Here is a 17,911-nt window from a genome sequence, read left to right as displayed (position 1 = left end):
TAACAGTTGAGTCAGTGCTCAATTATGCATTCAACAGATTGTGATTTTATATGGTAATGACAACTGACAAGGATTGAATCATTGAAAAGAAAAACAGATAAAATTTGTATTAGGCATGAATGTTAGCTGGCCAAATTCCGATTGTGACAAGTTATTTCAAAATCCTCAACGTGGATCACGGAGTTAAACAGTGATATGCTAAAAATTAACATCAACGACAGGGAAAAAAAAACTGGTGCCGCCGTTACAATGATACAAAATTTACCCTGTAAAGCAAAGCACTTTCACAATTATTCCACTTGATGGTGAGAGATCTCATGAAAAAATTTAGTTCAGATTGTAAATACAAAAAAAGGAGATAAATTGAGGTTCTGTCCTGATATTTTTTCCAGTGCTCTATGTGCTAGTGGAAAATTGACCATGCACAAATAAACCGTCACCGCTTGCCCCCATCTTATTGGCTTCCTAGTTGCCATCACAGTGTGCAGCAAACCAAAAAATAACGTGTACTGACAGATGACTAGAATATAAGAGTAGGCCATGCAGTGGTGCAGGTAAGAGTAAGAGACCAATCAATAATCTGGAACGAATTTATTAAGACATGAAAAGCAAAAGTATATAAAACACAAATACAGTGAATTGAAGGGAGGAATCAGACAATGCGAGAACAGCTATGCTTAACTAAAGGTGTAGCATATACATGAAGTAGTCTAAAATGCCGTGACCTTTTTCTTTAACATATAAGGTACTGAATTAGTGAATCAACAGACAGTGCCACTGGTGGATAAATCACCTAACACAATGCACAATTAAAATATTAAAACAGGTGAAATCAAGGACCAAGAACTAGCAACTACTAGTTCTACTTTTCTGTTCCAAATTATAGGTTGTTTCGGCTTATATCTAAGCACCTAGATATAAGCCAAATCGACCCTCTTTGTTCATTTGGCTAATAAGACATGACAGAAAGTACTGTGAGAAAAAAACACTACTGAATGGCTGACAGATTCGGCTAATAAGCTCAAGTGTTGCAAAACTATGAATATTTGCATCCAATAACTATGATTCAGCTTAAACAGCAAAACTTGCCTGGTTTTAATAAACAGACTTATCCTATAGTACAAAGCATTTGATCCTAAGTGGGGTTCCAGAGCCTGATTATAAGAGGATCGGATCAGTTTGAGATTTCAGTTACCATCAGCCACTGGCAGTAGTAACTAGTACGAAACTTGCATGACTCCCCGATAAAAATAAAGTAATAGATAGGACACAGTGCTAACTCGATAGAAATGCACAGGTAGAGCTCTATGTTCAAGATATAGAAATAGAAGTGCAACAAATGCTTAACTGAAATACTGAATTGTCTTAAAGAAGTCATCGATGAACAGAAAGTTCCAGTCATGCAATCGGCTTTTTTTTCTAAAAGCCATCAAATTATATTGAAAATGTTGATTGCAACTCAAGAGCCCTAAGGAATAACAATATAGGTGACAAGTGTACTGAACAATTGATGAAATCATCCTAAATCACCAATTATGTGAAAGAATATTTCCCTAACTTGAATTCCATTGGCAGCCAAAATATTTGTGTTCTTAAGCAAGACATGAAAATAAATTCTCGACATGTATAATGACATATGGAAAATCTCATATTGTAAATAAACAGAAGCCCCAGACCAAAACTAAATATTCTTCTGTCAGTCTAGCATTTAAATATAAATGCAAAATTATTGTAGTAAATAACAACAAACAAACACAGGTACAGCCATACAGAGATGATGTTTCTTGCAAGCTCATCAGAGATGAAAAGCTCAAAAAGAAAGGTGCTACCCAAAAAATAATTAGCAGACGTATGGATTCAAGTGTCCTAGAGAAACTATGCTTCTTGGCTCGCCTTTGACTGCATTTCCTCTCCTTCCAACTCCTTGACTGCAGCTATGAGGCTGTGACTTATACCCCTTAGGCATAAACCACTATCCTCCATTTCCTCCAGGAGTTTCTCAGCTCTTCTCCAGTCCATAGCCTTCAGACACAATGACTGAATCAGTTTGTCATACTCGTCCACATTTGGCAGCAACCCATCTTTCCTCATCTCCTTTAGGCACTCAATGGCCTTCTCAAAGTCCTCCATCTTGCAGTATCCACGGATAACTATATGATAAGCAACCCTGTTTAGCTTTGGATGAACTTTCTTAGCTTCACGAAGTAGATCATGGGCTTCACTGATCATGCCTCCTTTAATGTAGCCACTCATGAGCACACTGTAAGTATAGATATCAGGAGTGATCCCTTGGCCCTCCATCACTCTCATCAAACCTTTTGCATCCTCCATTTCTCTCTGTTTTGACAATGCTGTGATGACAAAATTAAACACTGCATTACCTGGAGCTGGGCCAACATTTACCATCCTCATCAACAATGTTTTTGCATCCTCCAATTTCTTTTTCCTACACAAACCATGTATAACTGTCGCAAATGTCTTGCCTGCATTCTTAAGAGATTCCCCTTGGTACTCTTCAAGCTGCACCATCCTCGTCAACAAACTATTTGCATCTTCCATTTTGTTTACCCTACACAAAGCATGTACAACCGTGGCAAAGGACTTGCCTGCATGCTTAAGCGATTCCCCTTGGTACTCTTCCAGCAGCTCCAGAGCAGTACCGGTCGTCTCATCATTCCTTGCCAAAGCACCAACAAGGAAATCCAAGGCTGACTTTGGGATCTGAATCTTTTTTTCCTTTGCTGCAAGGTATAATGAGTGTGCCATCTTCACCTTCTTCCCCTCACAAAGGTAAGTTAAAATCCTACCAGTCTTCTCACCATTAGGGAAGCAGGCAGAGCCAATCACCTTCTCACAGACTTCAGAAACAGAGCGAAACATGGACTTCTTTCGTGCTGCTTCAATCACAAGATAATAGCTGTCACTGTCCGGAGTACAACCAAACTCATCGAACTTAGAAAACACCTCCAGCGCTGCCTTCGACTTCTCAAGCTTCCAAAATATGGCGATCATTTCATTCAACAACGGTGTACTCACTGATCCTGGCACAGAGCCAATTTCCTTGATCGAATCCCAAAGCAAATAAGCGTCTGTCTTGTCTATCTCATCAGAATCAGCTACCTTGCTCACGAGGATCTCAAGATTCGAGAGGCTCTTGGCAGCGGGGTTATTCTTCGCGGCATAGTTGAACAGGGAAATCAGCTTCTTACAGGAGCATTGCTCGGCAGCAAGGAGGACTGCGGCGAGGAGCGGCTCGTTGAAGTCCACGATCATGTCGGCGAGGGTGGACGCGATCTTGTCCTCGGGAGTGGACTCGACGGCGGCGCACACGCGGGCGACCTCCTCATCGTCGGCTACGGCGTCGGCGCCGCTGGGGGAGACGAAGATATCGTCGGCGTCCCCAGCTTCCTCCCACATCGAACTCAGGTTGTCCTCCCCGGCCTCAGTAGCATCATCTTGGGAGGCCTCGGTCGGGGAGGAGAAGGCTTCAGGGAAGGGATCCGCGGCGGCGGAGGAAGAGGCATCGGGGATGGGATCCGGAGAGGAGGCGAGGAAGCGGGAGAGAGGGCGGGGAGGTGGGAGGTGGGTTAGGGTTCGAGTGGCATATGGTGGTGGAGGTGGCGGCGGTGACCGGGGAATGGTCGAGCGAAGTAGGAGAAGCGCACGAGCTCGCGAACGCCACATTATCGCCGTCGTCCTCGGCGGCGGCGGCGGCGAGGTGTGTTCTAATTGTTGTGTTGCGTGCTTCGTGGACCCGTGGTGTAGGCGGAGCACTCGTGGTAGTGGAGGAGGTTTCTTTCATTCTAGGGTTTAAGGCCTTCTGGGCTGGGCCTAACTGACTCTTTCTGTTTTGTTGGGCCACCATAACTTTTTATTAGGCCGAAAGATTGTTTCTGCCTAGTAATTTTGACGAATTCGGAGTAAAGGACAAGATTTTTCAGTCGGACTTTCAGGTATATAACAACCAATCTGATGACTCATCCGCTTCATTTTTAATAGTATAATGTCAGTGTGAATTAACAATCCTGTTTGGCTGGCTAGAAAAACAGCTAATACTGAAGCTGATTTATTGTGAAACAAAAACACTGTTATTTCGCTGAAACGGTACGGCTGGCGAACAGGGAGTTCAACAATTCAGAGAGCCTTATTCACTTGCAGAAAGCAGCTGTGACAAGCAGGGTTCCAGTACAAATTGTAATAGAAATACAAAGGTGATTCAGAACGAGGTTGGCACGCAGATTCTAGTGCCTACTCCACTTGAAAGGTTATCAAGCAAAAAAAAATATAATCCTAGTAAATTTGCAGAATGCAAATTCACATCAGGAGTCTATGCGGTGACCTCAGCTGTGGCATTCTTAGCATCTTCTTCCTCCTTGGCTCTGTTTGCCTGCTCTTTTTTCTGGGCCCTTAACATTGCACGCCTTGCACGGGGGCGCATCTCGCGTACTTGCCGTGGCGGCATAACAAAAGGTTCAAGAGCGCGATCATGGAATGGATGCTCATTTCCAGAAAATATCCTCAGCTTGCGATCCCTATCCTGGAGGACAAAGAGCAGTACATGTCAAACACCAAAGCATATTTAACGTGGCAAGAAAAAGGCATGATTCCTCAACCAATACGATGTTTTGAAACCTCCGTTAATACAATTGTAATGAAATACAGGACATCAGTACACAAACACAATATCTCCCTCAATACATCTCAATCACATGTAACAGTGCCAAGGAAAATATGATCAGATAATGGAATACTACAAAAGTTGTTCATCAATATATATAATTCTAGCTTAAAATCTCCAAATATTTTGTTAACCAGTGTTCACAACATGGCATTAACAAATTTTGACAGGTTATTAAGCAGATTGGCTAAGCCTAGCAATGCAAAGGAGAAAGGTAAATAATCCATTAGTGACAGAGTACAGGCAAATTAAACCTCTCTAGCAGCAATTGATTCATGAAATTAGCAACAGTAGGTTGGAATTTCATGGCTCAGTGAGCAATAATAAAATTTGCACTGTTAAGTTCAATGTCCGTTTCCTGAAGAAACTAACAACAGGACACATGCCCAAATTGGTACTTTTGTAGTAAAAGAAAACAAAAGCTCCCCACCCTCCACACCCCCAAAATGTTTCCTCCTATCTAAGATTGGGAATCCACATTTTTGCAGCTTAGACTCCCTTGGTACTCCAAGGCTGGATTAGACCAGTTCTAATATATGTCCCAGATTTAAGCTAACCAGAGTTTCAGACAGGGAAAGAAACTGCAGATCACAACTAAACTAATCCATATTTTGGTGACTAGTAGGATTGTGATATGCATAGGTCAAATTTAGTATTGGGATGCATATAAAGCTAATTTCATTTTGCTGATGTGGTCATCTAATGTTCCTGAACCAGCTTTGAGCTGTTCTTTCCTCCTTATAGGCTGCTTGCCTTCAACTGACATGTAAGCTGATTGGCTTCAACTGACATGTGCCCTTCATAGATATCTTTGGATAGCTTATAAGCAGCTTGGCTTCAACTTACATGTGCCCTTTGCAGATTTGATATCTTCCAGCTTCTTCCATCAAAGATTCAGGTCGGTGTGTTCTCAGCTACCACCCCCTGAGGCCCTTGAGATCACCAACAGGTTCATGAACAAGCCTGTTAGGATTCTCGTCAAGAGAGATGAGCTCACCCTTGAGGGTATCAAGCAGTTCTATGTCAAAGCGAAGGAAGATTGGAAGCTCGAAACTCCATGTGACCTGTATGAGATTCTGGCAATTGTTGATAGTTCAGGAACAAGGAGGCTTGATGATGATAGTCCAGACATTAGGAGGCTTGATGATTACTGTGCTGCCTGAACTCCACAATCTCTTCAAAGAAGATGTATGCTATTACCAGACCTTTAAGCAATGGTGATGAACTGGATATTTCATTGTAGTTCGATAAAACTGTTGTCTAAAAAATATTTTGGTCTTTCAATGCCAGGAAGACAACTGATATTTACTGTTTGTTATATTCAGTTCGAAATGATAGAGCTCCTATAATAGATATAACTGAATAGTGCTACTGGATTACGTAGCCCGTTTACTTAATGATAGAGGTGTCTTAGTTAATGAACTGGAAAATGGATATTTTTCTCTTGATGGTATCAAACTCTATGACTTTACGCATAGCAATTGTATTGAATAGCATTTCAAACATTGAGGGTCAAACCAGGAAGGAAGAACTACTATGGTTTGGCAGTAAAGAATAGTCTTTGCAACGGTAGACTAAAATGTTCATCCTTACGATATTGATTTTTATAGAGACTAGCTGGAGCTTCATTGGTTTTTGCGAATAAGCAAGACACACAGGGGCTACAAAACCAGCTGAAATTGTGAACGTAAGCAAACTTCAGCCATACATATGTATTAGACTTATGCTTATTTAAATTATCATGATATTATTTTGTTCCCGTTACAACGCAGGGCATGATCCTAGTAATACATATCACAAACAGGATAGATACAATATTCATTACAATGTTAGAAACAGCAAATAAAGCTAGCATTAAAATCCAGTTATTCAACCTAAAAAAAAAGAGCTCATGTCTAAGCCTCAAATGCAGAATGAGAGAGAAATGAAGTTTCGCTTACATCACGCAGTCTGTTGCGGGGAAGCATGCGCAGCACAGCTTTGCGAATCACTTCAGTTGGGTCTTTCTCCATCTGGTCCTTGAGCCTCCTTTCCTTCAAATGGCCAACATACCTATTTGGGGATAAACACATAACAAGAGAAAGTTAACAAAAATCTCAAAAATAATGTAGTCAACAACTTTTTTGCTGGGAATTACTAACCCTGTATGCCAGTAATAAATCTTATCTGTCATTTTCCTTCCTGTAACACTAATATCCTTTGCATTAAGTACAATGCACATGTCTCCATTTTCCACATGTGGTGCATAGGTCGGTTTATCCTTGCCTTGAAGCACAACAGATATTTGGGAAGCCAATCGTCCAAGCACCTATATCACATAGAAAAATTTACCTCAGCCTCTATCCTTTTTACGATAAGTTCATCCTTGCATCAAACTAGAAAAACAATCCTAACCTGACCCTTAGCATCAAATACACGCCATCGCAGACCATCTAAATTGATTCTTCTCAGACCTGCAAGTGCTTTCTGCACATATCAAGAAAGAAACCATCAGTGCTAGTACTTGACATCAACATGGTGCAGAACTGCAGGTTCAGAAATAACATTTCGGTTACTCAAGATTCTACTTGCAGAATTATTTTCCTTTTCAGATGAAAAATAAAGAAACATGTATGCTTCTTTGTTCATGCAACATGGCCACACATAACACACCATTGTTTTTTATCATTTAATTGACAAAATAAACAGAAAAAGGTACTCAATTTCTGCTTCTACTGTCAGCACATTACTAAATATGTTGAAAATAATTCAGTGGCCGGTTCAGGAAGCTTACAAAATCACATAATGATTAGCAATACTATGTCCCGTTTCATCTCTCAGGAGAGATAAAATGCCAATAGCTTATTCACACAAACATAGAACACCACAAGCAAAGGGAGATAAAATGGTAGATAATCAGGATCGAAGGTTCAAGCTACAATCAATTCAATCAACTAAAAGGATGCCCAATAAAATGACAAACATTCGCAGTCACGTTAACCCAAGATCCATGTACAGTAGTGTTTGAGCTATTGACTGCAGAGAACTGAATCTAATACTAAACGCAAAATGGAGGGCTGAATGCCACAGACGCCGGGCCCCCGAGCCAGAACAGCACGGCGGTAAATCATCCATGCCCCCCGGAGGAGATTGAAGATGGGCGGATGTGGGGCGGAGGAACGAAGAGTTCCTTGAACGGCGGAAGCCCCGGGCTGGAGACGCAACGCGCCCACGCAGGGTCCTGCGTCGGCGCTTGGGGATGGGGTCGGTGGACATGGGTGGTGTTGACGCCGCACGCCGCAGCGCGCCGGAACCGGCAAAGTGTGACCCGAACCGAACGATGGCGGATGGGGATCTTTCAAGAACTCACCTTCAGGTTGCCCGTGAAGGCCGGTGCCGTCGCAGCCATGTCAAGTTGGAGCGATGGCCAGAGCCGGCGCCTGCGCCGGAGAGAGATGCGGGCGAGCCGAGGGTCGAGCAAAGGGCGCCGCCGGTCACGTGCTTCCCCGCCCCCTTCTTTCCTTTGTCTCTAGGGTTTAACCGTTCATGGGCCTCACTTTTGTTGCCTCGGCCGCAAAGCTGCGCAGTTGCGCGCGACAGCGTCAGCTTGCGACCGCGCTCGCGTCCGCCACCACCAAGCGTTGCTCTCTCTCAACTCAACACGCTCCAGTACTAAAAAACTTATTGTTGATAAATCAAATGAATTTTAGAAGTGGCTAAAGAAAAATATGAGTTGCTTTTCTCCAACAGTTTTTAAAATCTCGCTTCTAAACAGATCAAATTTGCATCAGAAAACTTAAATTATTTTTAAATAACTCCAATCATATCTATATATTTTTTTTTCTGTTGTACATTTGCTTTAGCAACCATATTTTACATCCTTTCACCTTGATATGCGCACGTATATATTTCCAGGCTGCTATATTGATTTTTCCAAGTGCAGAAAGATTGAAAGTTGAAATAGGGGAGTTATTTGTGCGTAAATTTTTCCAATCTTGCTAAAAAATTCTAGACCAAAAGTGAATTTTGGAAACTCTTGGAAATGTTGATCCAATAATGTGCCCTAAACCAATTTGTTTATTCTTTTTCTTCTCTCTCTCTAATTCATCATGTTCGCCAACCTTCTCAATATTCAGAGTCAGATGACTGCAGATCTAGATTAGTGTCGTCCTGTTGGGATTACAAAGTTGTTTGGCTGGCCGCCGATGTGATGCCACACATGCGGCTGCCATGGAGAGCTAGCTAATGTTTGGTTTGCGCATAACCTGTGGCAACCACAACCTTCTCTAGTTCATTTTTTCTCGTCATAGCTGTGGCGGCCATTTTTCGCCTTGGCTTCGGCATTGCTATAGCTGGCATGGTAGGCTTTTTTTACAAGAAAACTATATTCATTAATAGCAACTTGTTGTTAGAACCATTACAGAGTTAACAATTACATTTTGGAGTGCCAAAAGTAATGAGCACTCTTGCTCATGAGCTGCATAAGAACATTCATCACTAGAATGGTGATTAGAATCTATATCCCTAATAAGTGCTTGTCTAGCAAGTAGATCAGCCATCTGATTTTGGTTTCTCCTAATGTTGCGTATGTTTATTGCTGTAGCATGCACCATGATCTGGGTGTAGGGCTTTATTCCCCAACCAGGTGGATGAGTAAGATCGTCGGCACTATGCTTGTGTTGATTTGCAGTTATTTAGATTTGTTTCTAAAGAGAAAATACAAGATCTATTTAGATTTGTGTTTTCTCATCTCTTGTTATCATAGTGCTGACGATTAGAGAGAAGGGCTTAGCAGAGGGGATAGGGGACAAATGGTGATAGATCAACTAAAGATTGAGATGATAAACAGACTACTTTATTCTACAAACTAATTAGTATATTGATGGATGATCACACGTACAACTAATTAATCTGCTCCATCCGATCCTTTCCTTATTCCTCACCAAGGGAAGCGTGCAGGGTAGAGCCTGAGCGTTTCAGTCAGGGCAGCGTGCAGGTAGTGTATCTTGCCCAGCGCCTCGTCAGTGAGGCAACGAGCGAACCCCTCCACGGACGACGCTTTCTCGCCGATGGCCTCCCTGGCCTCGCGGAAGACCCTCTCCTGGACCTGCGGGTGCTTGCACGCCATGTAAAAGAACCAGGCGAGCGCCTCAACGCTCGTGTCCTTGCCAGCGATCATCGATGCTCAGCACGATGTCTGTCAGGTACACTTGTGATCCACCGCCGCCGCCGCCACCTCTGCACGATGGTGATTTCACACCACGTTCTCCGGCCACGACTTCAGCTACGACGAATCCTTCGTCGACTCCACCTGTAACACCCCTAGTGTTAAGCATGTATTAGGACTTCATTATCTTGACCTAAACATCTTAGCATGAGCATCAAGCATCATTCTTGCATAACATTCCAAATAACTTGAGTGTGATTTTATATGTTGCTTAGAATTAATTTAAATTGCTAGATTAATTATGCTATGCCCTAAAAAAATTGTTTGTAATGCTTGCTTAGGACTGTTTAGGGTTTAAAATAATTTAGAAACCTTCAAGTGTCACTTTTGGAGCAAGTTATTTTGAAAAAGGTTTCAAATTCAAATTAATAAAAGGTTTTATTTTAAAACCTAGAACTAAGTTTCAAGTTGGAATTCAAAATCCATTTTGAATTTTGAGCACCTTAAAGCAAAGTTGTCGAGAAATTTATTTGGGACAACTTTTGTTTTTGGCCCAAACTCTGAAAATGTTTTTATTTGGCTCAAAATTGTGTTTGAAATCAATTTAGAAAAAAAAACCAAAAAAATAAATAAAAAGGGGACAGCTCCGGCGCGGCCGCGCGCCTCGCATTCGGCCCACTAGCCGAAGTCGGCCTAGCCCGCCCGACTGCTGCTCCCCCTCCCCGCCCACACGGGCACCGCACCGTGGCCGGCATGCGGCAGCCACGACACCGGCCGACTAGGGCAAAAGGCTAGGCGAGCCTTGCCTCTGCCGTCTCCTCCACTTGCCCCCGCTCACACCCTCGCCCCTCGCTCACCCTCTCCTCATCCACAGACCGCAGCAGTAGCAGCAACAGCAGCACCGGCTCGAGCGTGATACACGTGCGCTCCGTGGCCGTGTGTGCTCGTCGGGGTTCCTCCCGTCGATTGCTCGCGCCGGTAGTTCCGCCTCGCCTCGCGCCACCCCCTGCTCACGTTAGCAGCCGCCGCTACCCCGGGTAAGGATCGATTAGGTCGTCTTTCTCATGGCCAGCATGGCCACCCTAGTGGCTGCATCTCTCCCCCTTTTTCCTTCTTTCCATGCGCACGAGCACCGCAACCTCCTCGCGAACACCGTGCGCGTGTCGAGCACTAATGCGCGTTGCCAGGCACGGCCTGACGCTGACAAGCAGCGCCACTGTGTGTGGCCACCATGGTTCCCGCCGAGTCCAACCACCATTTAGTGGTGCACCGGGTTCACCTCGTCGCGTAGATGCTCATGGTGGTCACCATTTCGCCGGAGACTTCACCGGCGGTGAGATCCACCACTGGAGTCGCCGCTCCTCTCCCTGAGTCGCTAGCGAGTGGGCCGGCTGACCTTTGGGTCCTGTGTGGCAGTCAGTGTAGGTGCACTGCCCCGGGTGCACCTAGCAGTTTTGCCCGATTGGGATTTTCGTTTTTAAAATAAAAGTTTTCTAGAAATACTTTAAAATTTATAACTTGAATATTTAGAGCTCCAAAAATAGTGAAACAAATTTTGGTGTGTCCTATATTTCTAGATCTACAGTTCGGTATACTTGCATGTAATTTTTATGACACTTTTCTGTGTAGCTTTATTTAAATTATTTAAATGCTAATTTCTTAAGAAATGCATAGTAAATAGGATATAGCTCATAAAAATGTGTTTCTTGTTTCGTTAATCTTGCATTGATGTATAGTGTCTGAAAAATGTAGAATGTGGTATGTACTATACAAAAATATTTAGTTATGAATTAAATGCTTAAAATGGCTGTTTTGTGAATTTTGTGACAAATAAAATATGCATGATAATGACTTGTAAATCTTTGTAGGTTATTCTTGTGCTAGGAAGTAGTTAAGAAAAATACGAAATTTGTTGTACCGGCACAACAGCGGACATAATATCCTACTGGTCAGCGTCTATGTCGACGACCTTATCATCACCTGCGCCAACAAGTAGAAGGTGGAGGTGTTCAAGGCACAAATGAAGAAGATGTTCGACATGAGCAACATCGGCCTCCTCAGCTTCTACGGGATCACCCTTTGCCGAACCCACTACGCCAAGCGTATCGTCGAGCTTGATGGCATGACAGGCTACAATCTAGCCCACACCCCGATGGAGGAGAAGCTCAAGCTGTGTCGGGAGAGCATGATGAAAGAGGTCGATCCGACCCATTACTGGTGGTTGATCTGGAGCTTGCGCTACCTAGTCCACACCCGTCCTCGCGTTCGCCGTCAGGTACATGAGTCAGTACATGGAGCGGCCAACGATGGAGCATCTATAGGCTGTCAAGCAAATCCTACGCTACGTGGCGGGCACCCTCGACTATAGTCTTCACTGTGGAAGGGCCCCTGACACAGCGCAGTTCGTCGGCTACTGCGACAGTGATCTCGCTGACGATGTGGGCACCAACAAGAGCACATTTGGGATGATGTTTTTCCTTGGTGATTGCTTGGTCATGTGACAGTCCCTCAAGCAGAAGGTGGTGGCCTCTCAAGCTGTGAATCGGAGTACATCACCATCACCACTATAGCAACACATGTGTTAAGGATGTTGTTAGAGCTCCTTGGCGAGAAGGTGGATGTGGTTGAGTTGAAGGTGGACAACAAGTCTGCTCTAGCTCTAGCCAAGAACCCTGTCTTCTATGAGAGGAGCAAGCATATTCGCATCAAGTACCACTTCATCAGAGATTGCTTAGAGGATGGGAGCATCAAGGCCAGCCATATATTGTCACTACTGATCAGCTGGCTGATATTCTCACCAAATCGTTGTTCCAAGCGATGAGGGAGAGGATTGGGCTACATCAGATCACCTCCACTGCTCGACACAAGGCTTAGGAGGAGAAATTTTAGATAAGTCTAGTGCGAAAGCACTTGTATCTTACTTTCTTGCACCTTTACTTTCCTTGGCTTTAAGCCTAGCAATAGGAATATGCTCAACATCCACTTTAATGGCTAGAATATATATGCTGGAGCTAGTAGGAAGGCCCTCTATAAAAGGAGGGGCAAAGTCATTGTAAAAACTAAATTATTGTATTTCCTTTCAATCCAAGCGAATAAGGGTCAAACTGCTCTGTGATAGTTCTAAATCTGGATTCGAGATTCAATTGGGCCATAGCTAAATCAACTCTATACATGGATCCAAAGTCAACCTAAGATGTCTATCAACAGCGGAACAAGCTTAAAACACATGATGACGTCAGAGCTCGGAACTACATTGAAAACAGAGACCAAACAATGAAACCCACACACCAATTCAAATTTCAAAACTAGAGCCCCCAACCCCAAGCAAGCCAATACGACACGTGCACTAGATGTCGCGCAGTGTTGAGGCGTAGGCATGGCGCGAGCAAGCGGCGGGACGGACGCCAAGCGAAAGGTCGGGTGGTACCTAGTATGCGGAGGTGGCGACATTGAAGACGAAGCCATCGGGGAAGTCAGCGCAGGTCACCTCTGGCTCGTGCCCCGTGCTCCCTATTGCTTTGGCGGGTGCGCTGAGTGGTGGAGTTGCTGGAACTAGAAGCGAAGGCGTGAGTGATCTCGACGCGGCGTGGAGGAGTTGGTGAATTCGGAAGTGTAGGCTTAGGGGTGTTGGGGAGTGTTGAATTCAATGGCGCCTGAAGTCTACCCCGACTTCGAGGAGAAGCGGCAGAGATACTCGCTCACTTGTTGCCTCGGCCACGCCGACGTGTCATCCCTATCGGGCGTCGACCAATGGGTGACGGACTCATGGTGTCACGCGAGCGAGAGGAGATGAGAGCATGGGGCGAGCGAGAGCGCTGTGTCCGGTCTCCACTGTGGTAGTTCGTTCCTCCGTTCAGGGGATTGTCTCTACTCCGTCTGTCCCTTTAAAAATAACATTTTTCACTTTTTAGTATTTTACTATTCATTTTATTTATTTTTTTACAAATAATAAAATAAGTAAATCATTATTAAAGTATTTCTAACGATAAAATGAATCATAATAAAATATATAATACTTATATAAAAATTTTGAATAAGACGAACGTTCAAATAAAATGGCATGGAGTTCAAAACATTATTTTCAATGGGACAGAGAGCGTACTTGTCATGCAGGTAGTCAGAGATTTGGATTTGGTTAATGAAACATGCATTTCTTCAAACATAGGGATTTTACCAAAATTCAAATCTAGAAGTTGAAACAGAATGCTGATATAATGAATGGTCTAATTTACCTTTTATTGTTGTTTTTATTTAGAGCTACTTTACTAAGATAGTATTTGGATTCATTTGTTATGGTCTAAGTTTAGCCCTTGTGCTAAAGGTGCTAAAGTTTAGTCTAAGTAGAGTGTTTGGATTTAGGGGCTAAAAAGTACTAAAAGATTAAAATGAAAGGAGAGAAAAAAAACGTCTAATAGAACAAATAGAAAGAGCAAATGTTTTGTCCATTTGTCCATCTTTTGTCCACCTATTTGGATCCTCATAGCAAACAAAAAAACTAAAAGTGTAGGACTAAAGTTTTGTCATGGGATTCCAACAGGGCCTAATATTCTGAAGTTAGGAGCAAAAGGCCCGGTTTAGGAGCCTCTAGTTGTTCAGAACAAAAAGTTAGAGGGTCTTTTCTACAACTCTTTGTTAAAGATTTTAGAAACATCTATTAAGGATATATATCCCGTAGCCACCAAGCCTGTGTCCGACTACTAGTAGTCGGCGCTAGGATCTTTGACGAATATGCTCAAGGTTCCAAGGTGTATTGCCTGACTACTTGTGAGTAAGTAGGTTGGACATGACACTCTAAGGTGAAAAATACTCCTTGTGTCCAAAAAACATGAACTTCTAGCACAATGTCATGATATAGTATCTAAAGTTTGATTAATTATAGATAAAAACATTAATATTTATGATATCAAATAAATATCATTAGATTCAATACATAATGTATTTTTTTAATACTTAATTTAGAGTCATAAATGTGAATAGTATTCACTAGAAATTTGATCAAACATAAACCACTTTGTTAGATAGAGGGAGTAACTGCAACTGCTGTAGATATATGCTAGCAAGAAGTCCTGTGATATGCTAGCACGCTAGCCGCCGCCACCAATGATCCGGCCGATGGGCAGTTACATATTCACAGCAGCAGTTACATAAAAAGTGGAACTTTCTGGTACTTTTTTTTTCCAATCGAGAACCTCTCATTCCATTAAACGAGTTGAACGGAAATACAACATTTATGAAGATAACAGACAACATTCAGAAGAAACTAAAAACTGAAAAGACCAGCCAAACTACTTAACGAAGCTAACAACTTAGCTTTTGCGACAGGGGCCAACCAACCACCTTTACTCGTTGGACTCTCCCAACTTTAGAGAGAAGAGAAAAGGAGCACCGCGCCACACTTCCAAAAATTACAAAACCAGCCAACAGTACAAAAGCTCAAAGAAACAGTTTTTAAGCTTCTTGTGAGAACTTCACAGCTCTTCAAGTGGAAGCATCTCCCTGTCCATCTGAATCCCCATCTGGCAGCAATCTTGACATCTCGGCGTCCTTCTTCTGACGCTTCAGGATCTGGTTCGCAATCTGTAACATGGTGTTCACTCCATCTTCAAGTTGCTCCTTGTCAGCTTCACAGTAAAGACCTGCCCAGTATTTCATTAGAGCACATATATGGTATATGATTTGTATAGGGTCCTTGATGATGATTTTCTCAAAACATGCTTTATTTCGCGCTTTCTGGATAGCCCAGCACACCGCTGCAATCCCACATAAATGAAATTTCCTGCCAAATGGTAACCATTTCTCGCACCAATTCCAACTTTGATCAAGATTCCTTGGAATATTATTTGCTCCAAAGCATAAAGCTATCACAGCCCAAACATATTTGGCTACATAACACTAAAAGAAGAGATGAGATATATTCTCTCGACAATTGCAAAAGTAACATTTAGGATTTCCACTCCACTTCCTCTTGATCAAATTGTCCTTGGTTAAAATTGCATTATTGACCATAAGCCACATAAAAGATTTTGATTTTTAATGGCACTTTGCCTTTCCAAATCAGTTTATGATATGGGCCAGCATCTGAACTTGTCAATGATTTATACATTGATCTGACTGAAATCTCTTGTTCTTCTCTAGAAACCAAATAATTTCATCCGGTTCATTTTCAAGTTTGAATGTGATGACCTCGCACCAAATTTGTTCCTACCTAATTCTCAATTCAGCAGGCAGCCATCTTCTAAAAGTAATTTGCACCTCAGCACTTCTAACCTTTTGTACAGTTACCTCTTTACATTGACAAAGTTCAAACAGTTCTGGAACTACAATGCATAACTACAATGCATAAGGGTTGCTGATAAATCCATCTGTTTTTTCAGAATCTAGTATTATTTCCACTTTTTACTCTAATGTCTCTACCTAATAGATAAAAATCTTTGATTTTAAGCAAATCGGACCACATAGAAGAATCATTTAACTTGTGTTTAACATTATGAATGTTATCTTTCCACAAATATTTGTAATTGATCAATTTTTGCCATAAGCCTTCTTCCTTTTCTAGCTTCCACCTACTCGGTAGACTTATGTTCATTTTCCTCAAGTTTTTGATTCCCAAACCACCTTTCCTTTTATGTTTGCAAATCTTTTCCCATTTTACAAGATGATACTTTTTTTCTGGTTCCACCTCCCTGCCAGAAAAACTTTCTTCTAATTTGATCCAGCTTTTTCACTATCGTTTTAGGTAAGAGGTATACAGACATGTGATAGTAGTGTTAATTTATTAAAGTCAAGGGCTTCCTATTAAAAATATATTAAGATTTTTACATAACTAATTATGCAGCAGACACATATCACAAAGACTCAAAATAAAATGCGGACCACAGCACCTTGACATAACACAGATATTACTATATTTAGGCCATACACAACACATGGAGGCAAGAAACATCATTGAGGCTTTGTTTAGTTCACCCCAAAAAGCAAAAAGTTTTCAAGATTCCCCGTCACATCGAATCTTGCGGCACATGCATGAAGCATTAAATATAGACGAAAGCAAAAACTAATTACACAGTTTAGCTGGAAATCGCGAGACGAATATTTTGATCCTAGTTAGTCCATAATTGGATAATATTTGTCACAAACAAACGAAAATGCTACAGTACCGAAATCCGAAATCTTTTCGGAACTAAACAAGGCCTGAGATAGTTTGCAGCAGACCGGATCTAGCCTTGGTGGTGAATGCGTGCCCATCACCGACTCTGAGGACTCTGTTGCTTCCGGGGGCTCTGAGCCCCCCTCCCCGCTGTCCGGGGGCCGTGGAAAGGGCGTTGCTCGGCCTGGGAGTCGTGGCTCTCGGCGGCCGCTGCCGCCGGTCGCTGGTGGCTTCATGGGCGACGCGCGGAGCACTTATCCCCTACCGCCTCACCAGCTTGCCTCCATCGTGGTGCACCCTGCGCGTCCCAACGGACCGCCCGACGACGACGGCTACTACAGGGTGCAGAGTCGCCGGCGCTGGCGGCGGCGTTCACCGCGTAGGACGCCGAAACCCGTGCCCCAGAACCTGGTAGGGTTATGTTTCAACTGTCTCGCAGGTGACCACGTGAAGGCACGGAGCTGGCCAAGTGCTTCAGCTGCAAACAGCCGGGCCGGCATTTTATTTTGAAGAACGTGCTTCGGCGGGCTCCTTCCACTTCAGGGTGCTTGTTGCAATGAAGAACGTGCCGGCACATGCACGATGCGCTTCTGTCGCTGAGCGCATCCTGGACTCTTCATGCGCAGGCGTTGAGGTCACTCCGCCAGCGGTCGTATCCGAGGAGGATGATCGATTTTTCGTCGTCGCGTGGTGCATCCACCCCCGTCTCATCCCGGATGAAAAGATCGTCGTTGTCCCCGAGCCGTTGGTTCGGGTCGACTATGGCGCCACCGAGCTTCCTGCTCTCCGCTACCTGGTCCGATGTCGGGTCGTCGAGTTCCAGGACTGGTCCGTTCCCCGGCACACGACGGACGAGGACAGCGCTAATGGTAGGGACGACAGCAGTGACGATGGTGATGACAATCACAATCGACGGCACCCAGGCCTGGATGATAGGGGC

The 17,911-nt window shown here is 43.3% G+C and overlaps 2 protein-coding genes across 2 annotated transcripts; both read right to left on the bottom strand.

The window, feature by feature from the left end:
• On the bottom strand, positions 1,638-3,780 carry LOC8078676 (pentatricopeptide repeat-containing protein At3g02650, mitochondrial). The gene has a single exon (XM_002456739.2). It carries the CDS (start codon positions 3,682-3,684, stop codon positions 1,876-1,878), a length of 1,809 nt encoding a protein of 602 aa, XP_002456784.1. The 5' UTR covers positions 3,685-3,780; the 3' UTR covers positions 1,638-1,875.
• Positions 4,092-8,328, bottom strand: LOC8078675 (50S ribosomal protein L13). The gene is made up of 5 exons (XM_002456738.2): positions 8,028-8,328; positions 7,073-7,144; positions 6,820-6,986; positions 6,619-6,730; positions 4,092-4,537 (listed from the first exon to the last, which is right to left on the bottom strand). The coding sequence occupies exons 1-5, from the start codon at positions 8,064-8,066 to the stop codon at positions 4,328-4,330; spliced, it is 600 nt and encodes a 199-aa protein (XP_002456783.1). The 5' UTR covers positions 8,067-8,328; the 3' UTR covers positions 4,092-4,327.

The sequence above is a fragment of the Sorghum bicolor genome, chromosome 3 (genome assembly GCF_000003195.3).
Source record: "Sorghum bicolor cultivar BTx623 chromosome 3, Sorghum_bicolor_NCBIv3, whole genome shotgun sequence".
NCBI lineage: Eukaryota > Viridiplantae > Streptophyta > Magnoliopsida > Poales > Poaceae > Sorghum > Sorghum bicolor.
This window is presented reverse-complemented; position numbering and strand designations above follow the sequence as displayed.

Excerpts from the sequence above, each read along its gene's own strand:
- LOC8078676 (XM_002456739.2), bottom strand. The coding sequence starts at position 3,684 with ATGTGGCGTTCGCGAGCTCGTGCGCTTCTCCTACTTCGCTCGACCATT.
- LOC8078675 (XM_002456738.2), bottom strand. The coding sequence starts at position 8,066 with ATGGCTGCGACGGCACCGGCCTTCACGGGCAACCTGAAG. Across the intron at positions 7,145-8,027 it reads CCTTCACGGGCAACCTGAAG|AAAGCACTTGCAGGTCTGAG; the intron begins GTGAGTTCTTGA and ends TGATATGTGCAG. Across the intron at positions 6,731-6,819 it reads ATTTATTACTGGCATACAGG|GTATGTTGGCCATTTGAAGG; the intron begins GTTAGTAATTCC and ends ATCCCCAAATAG.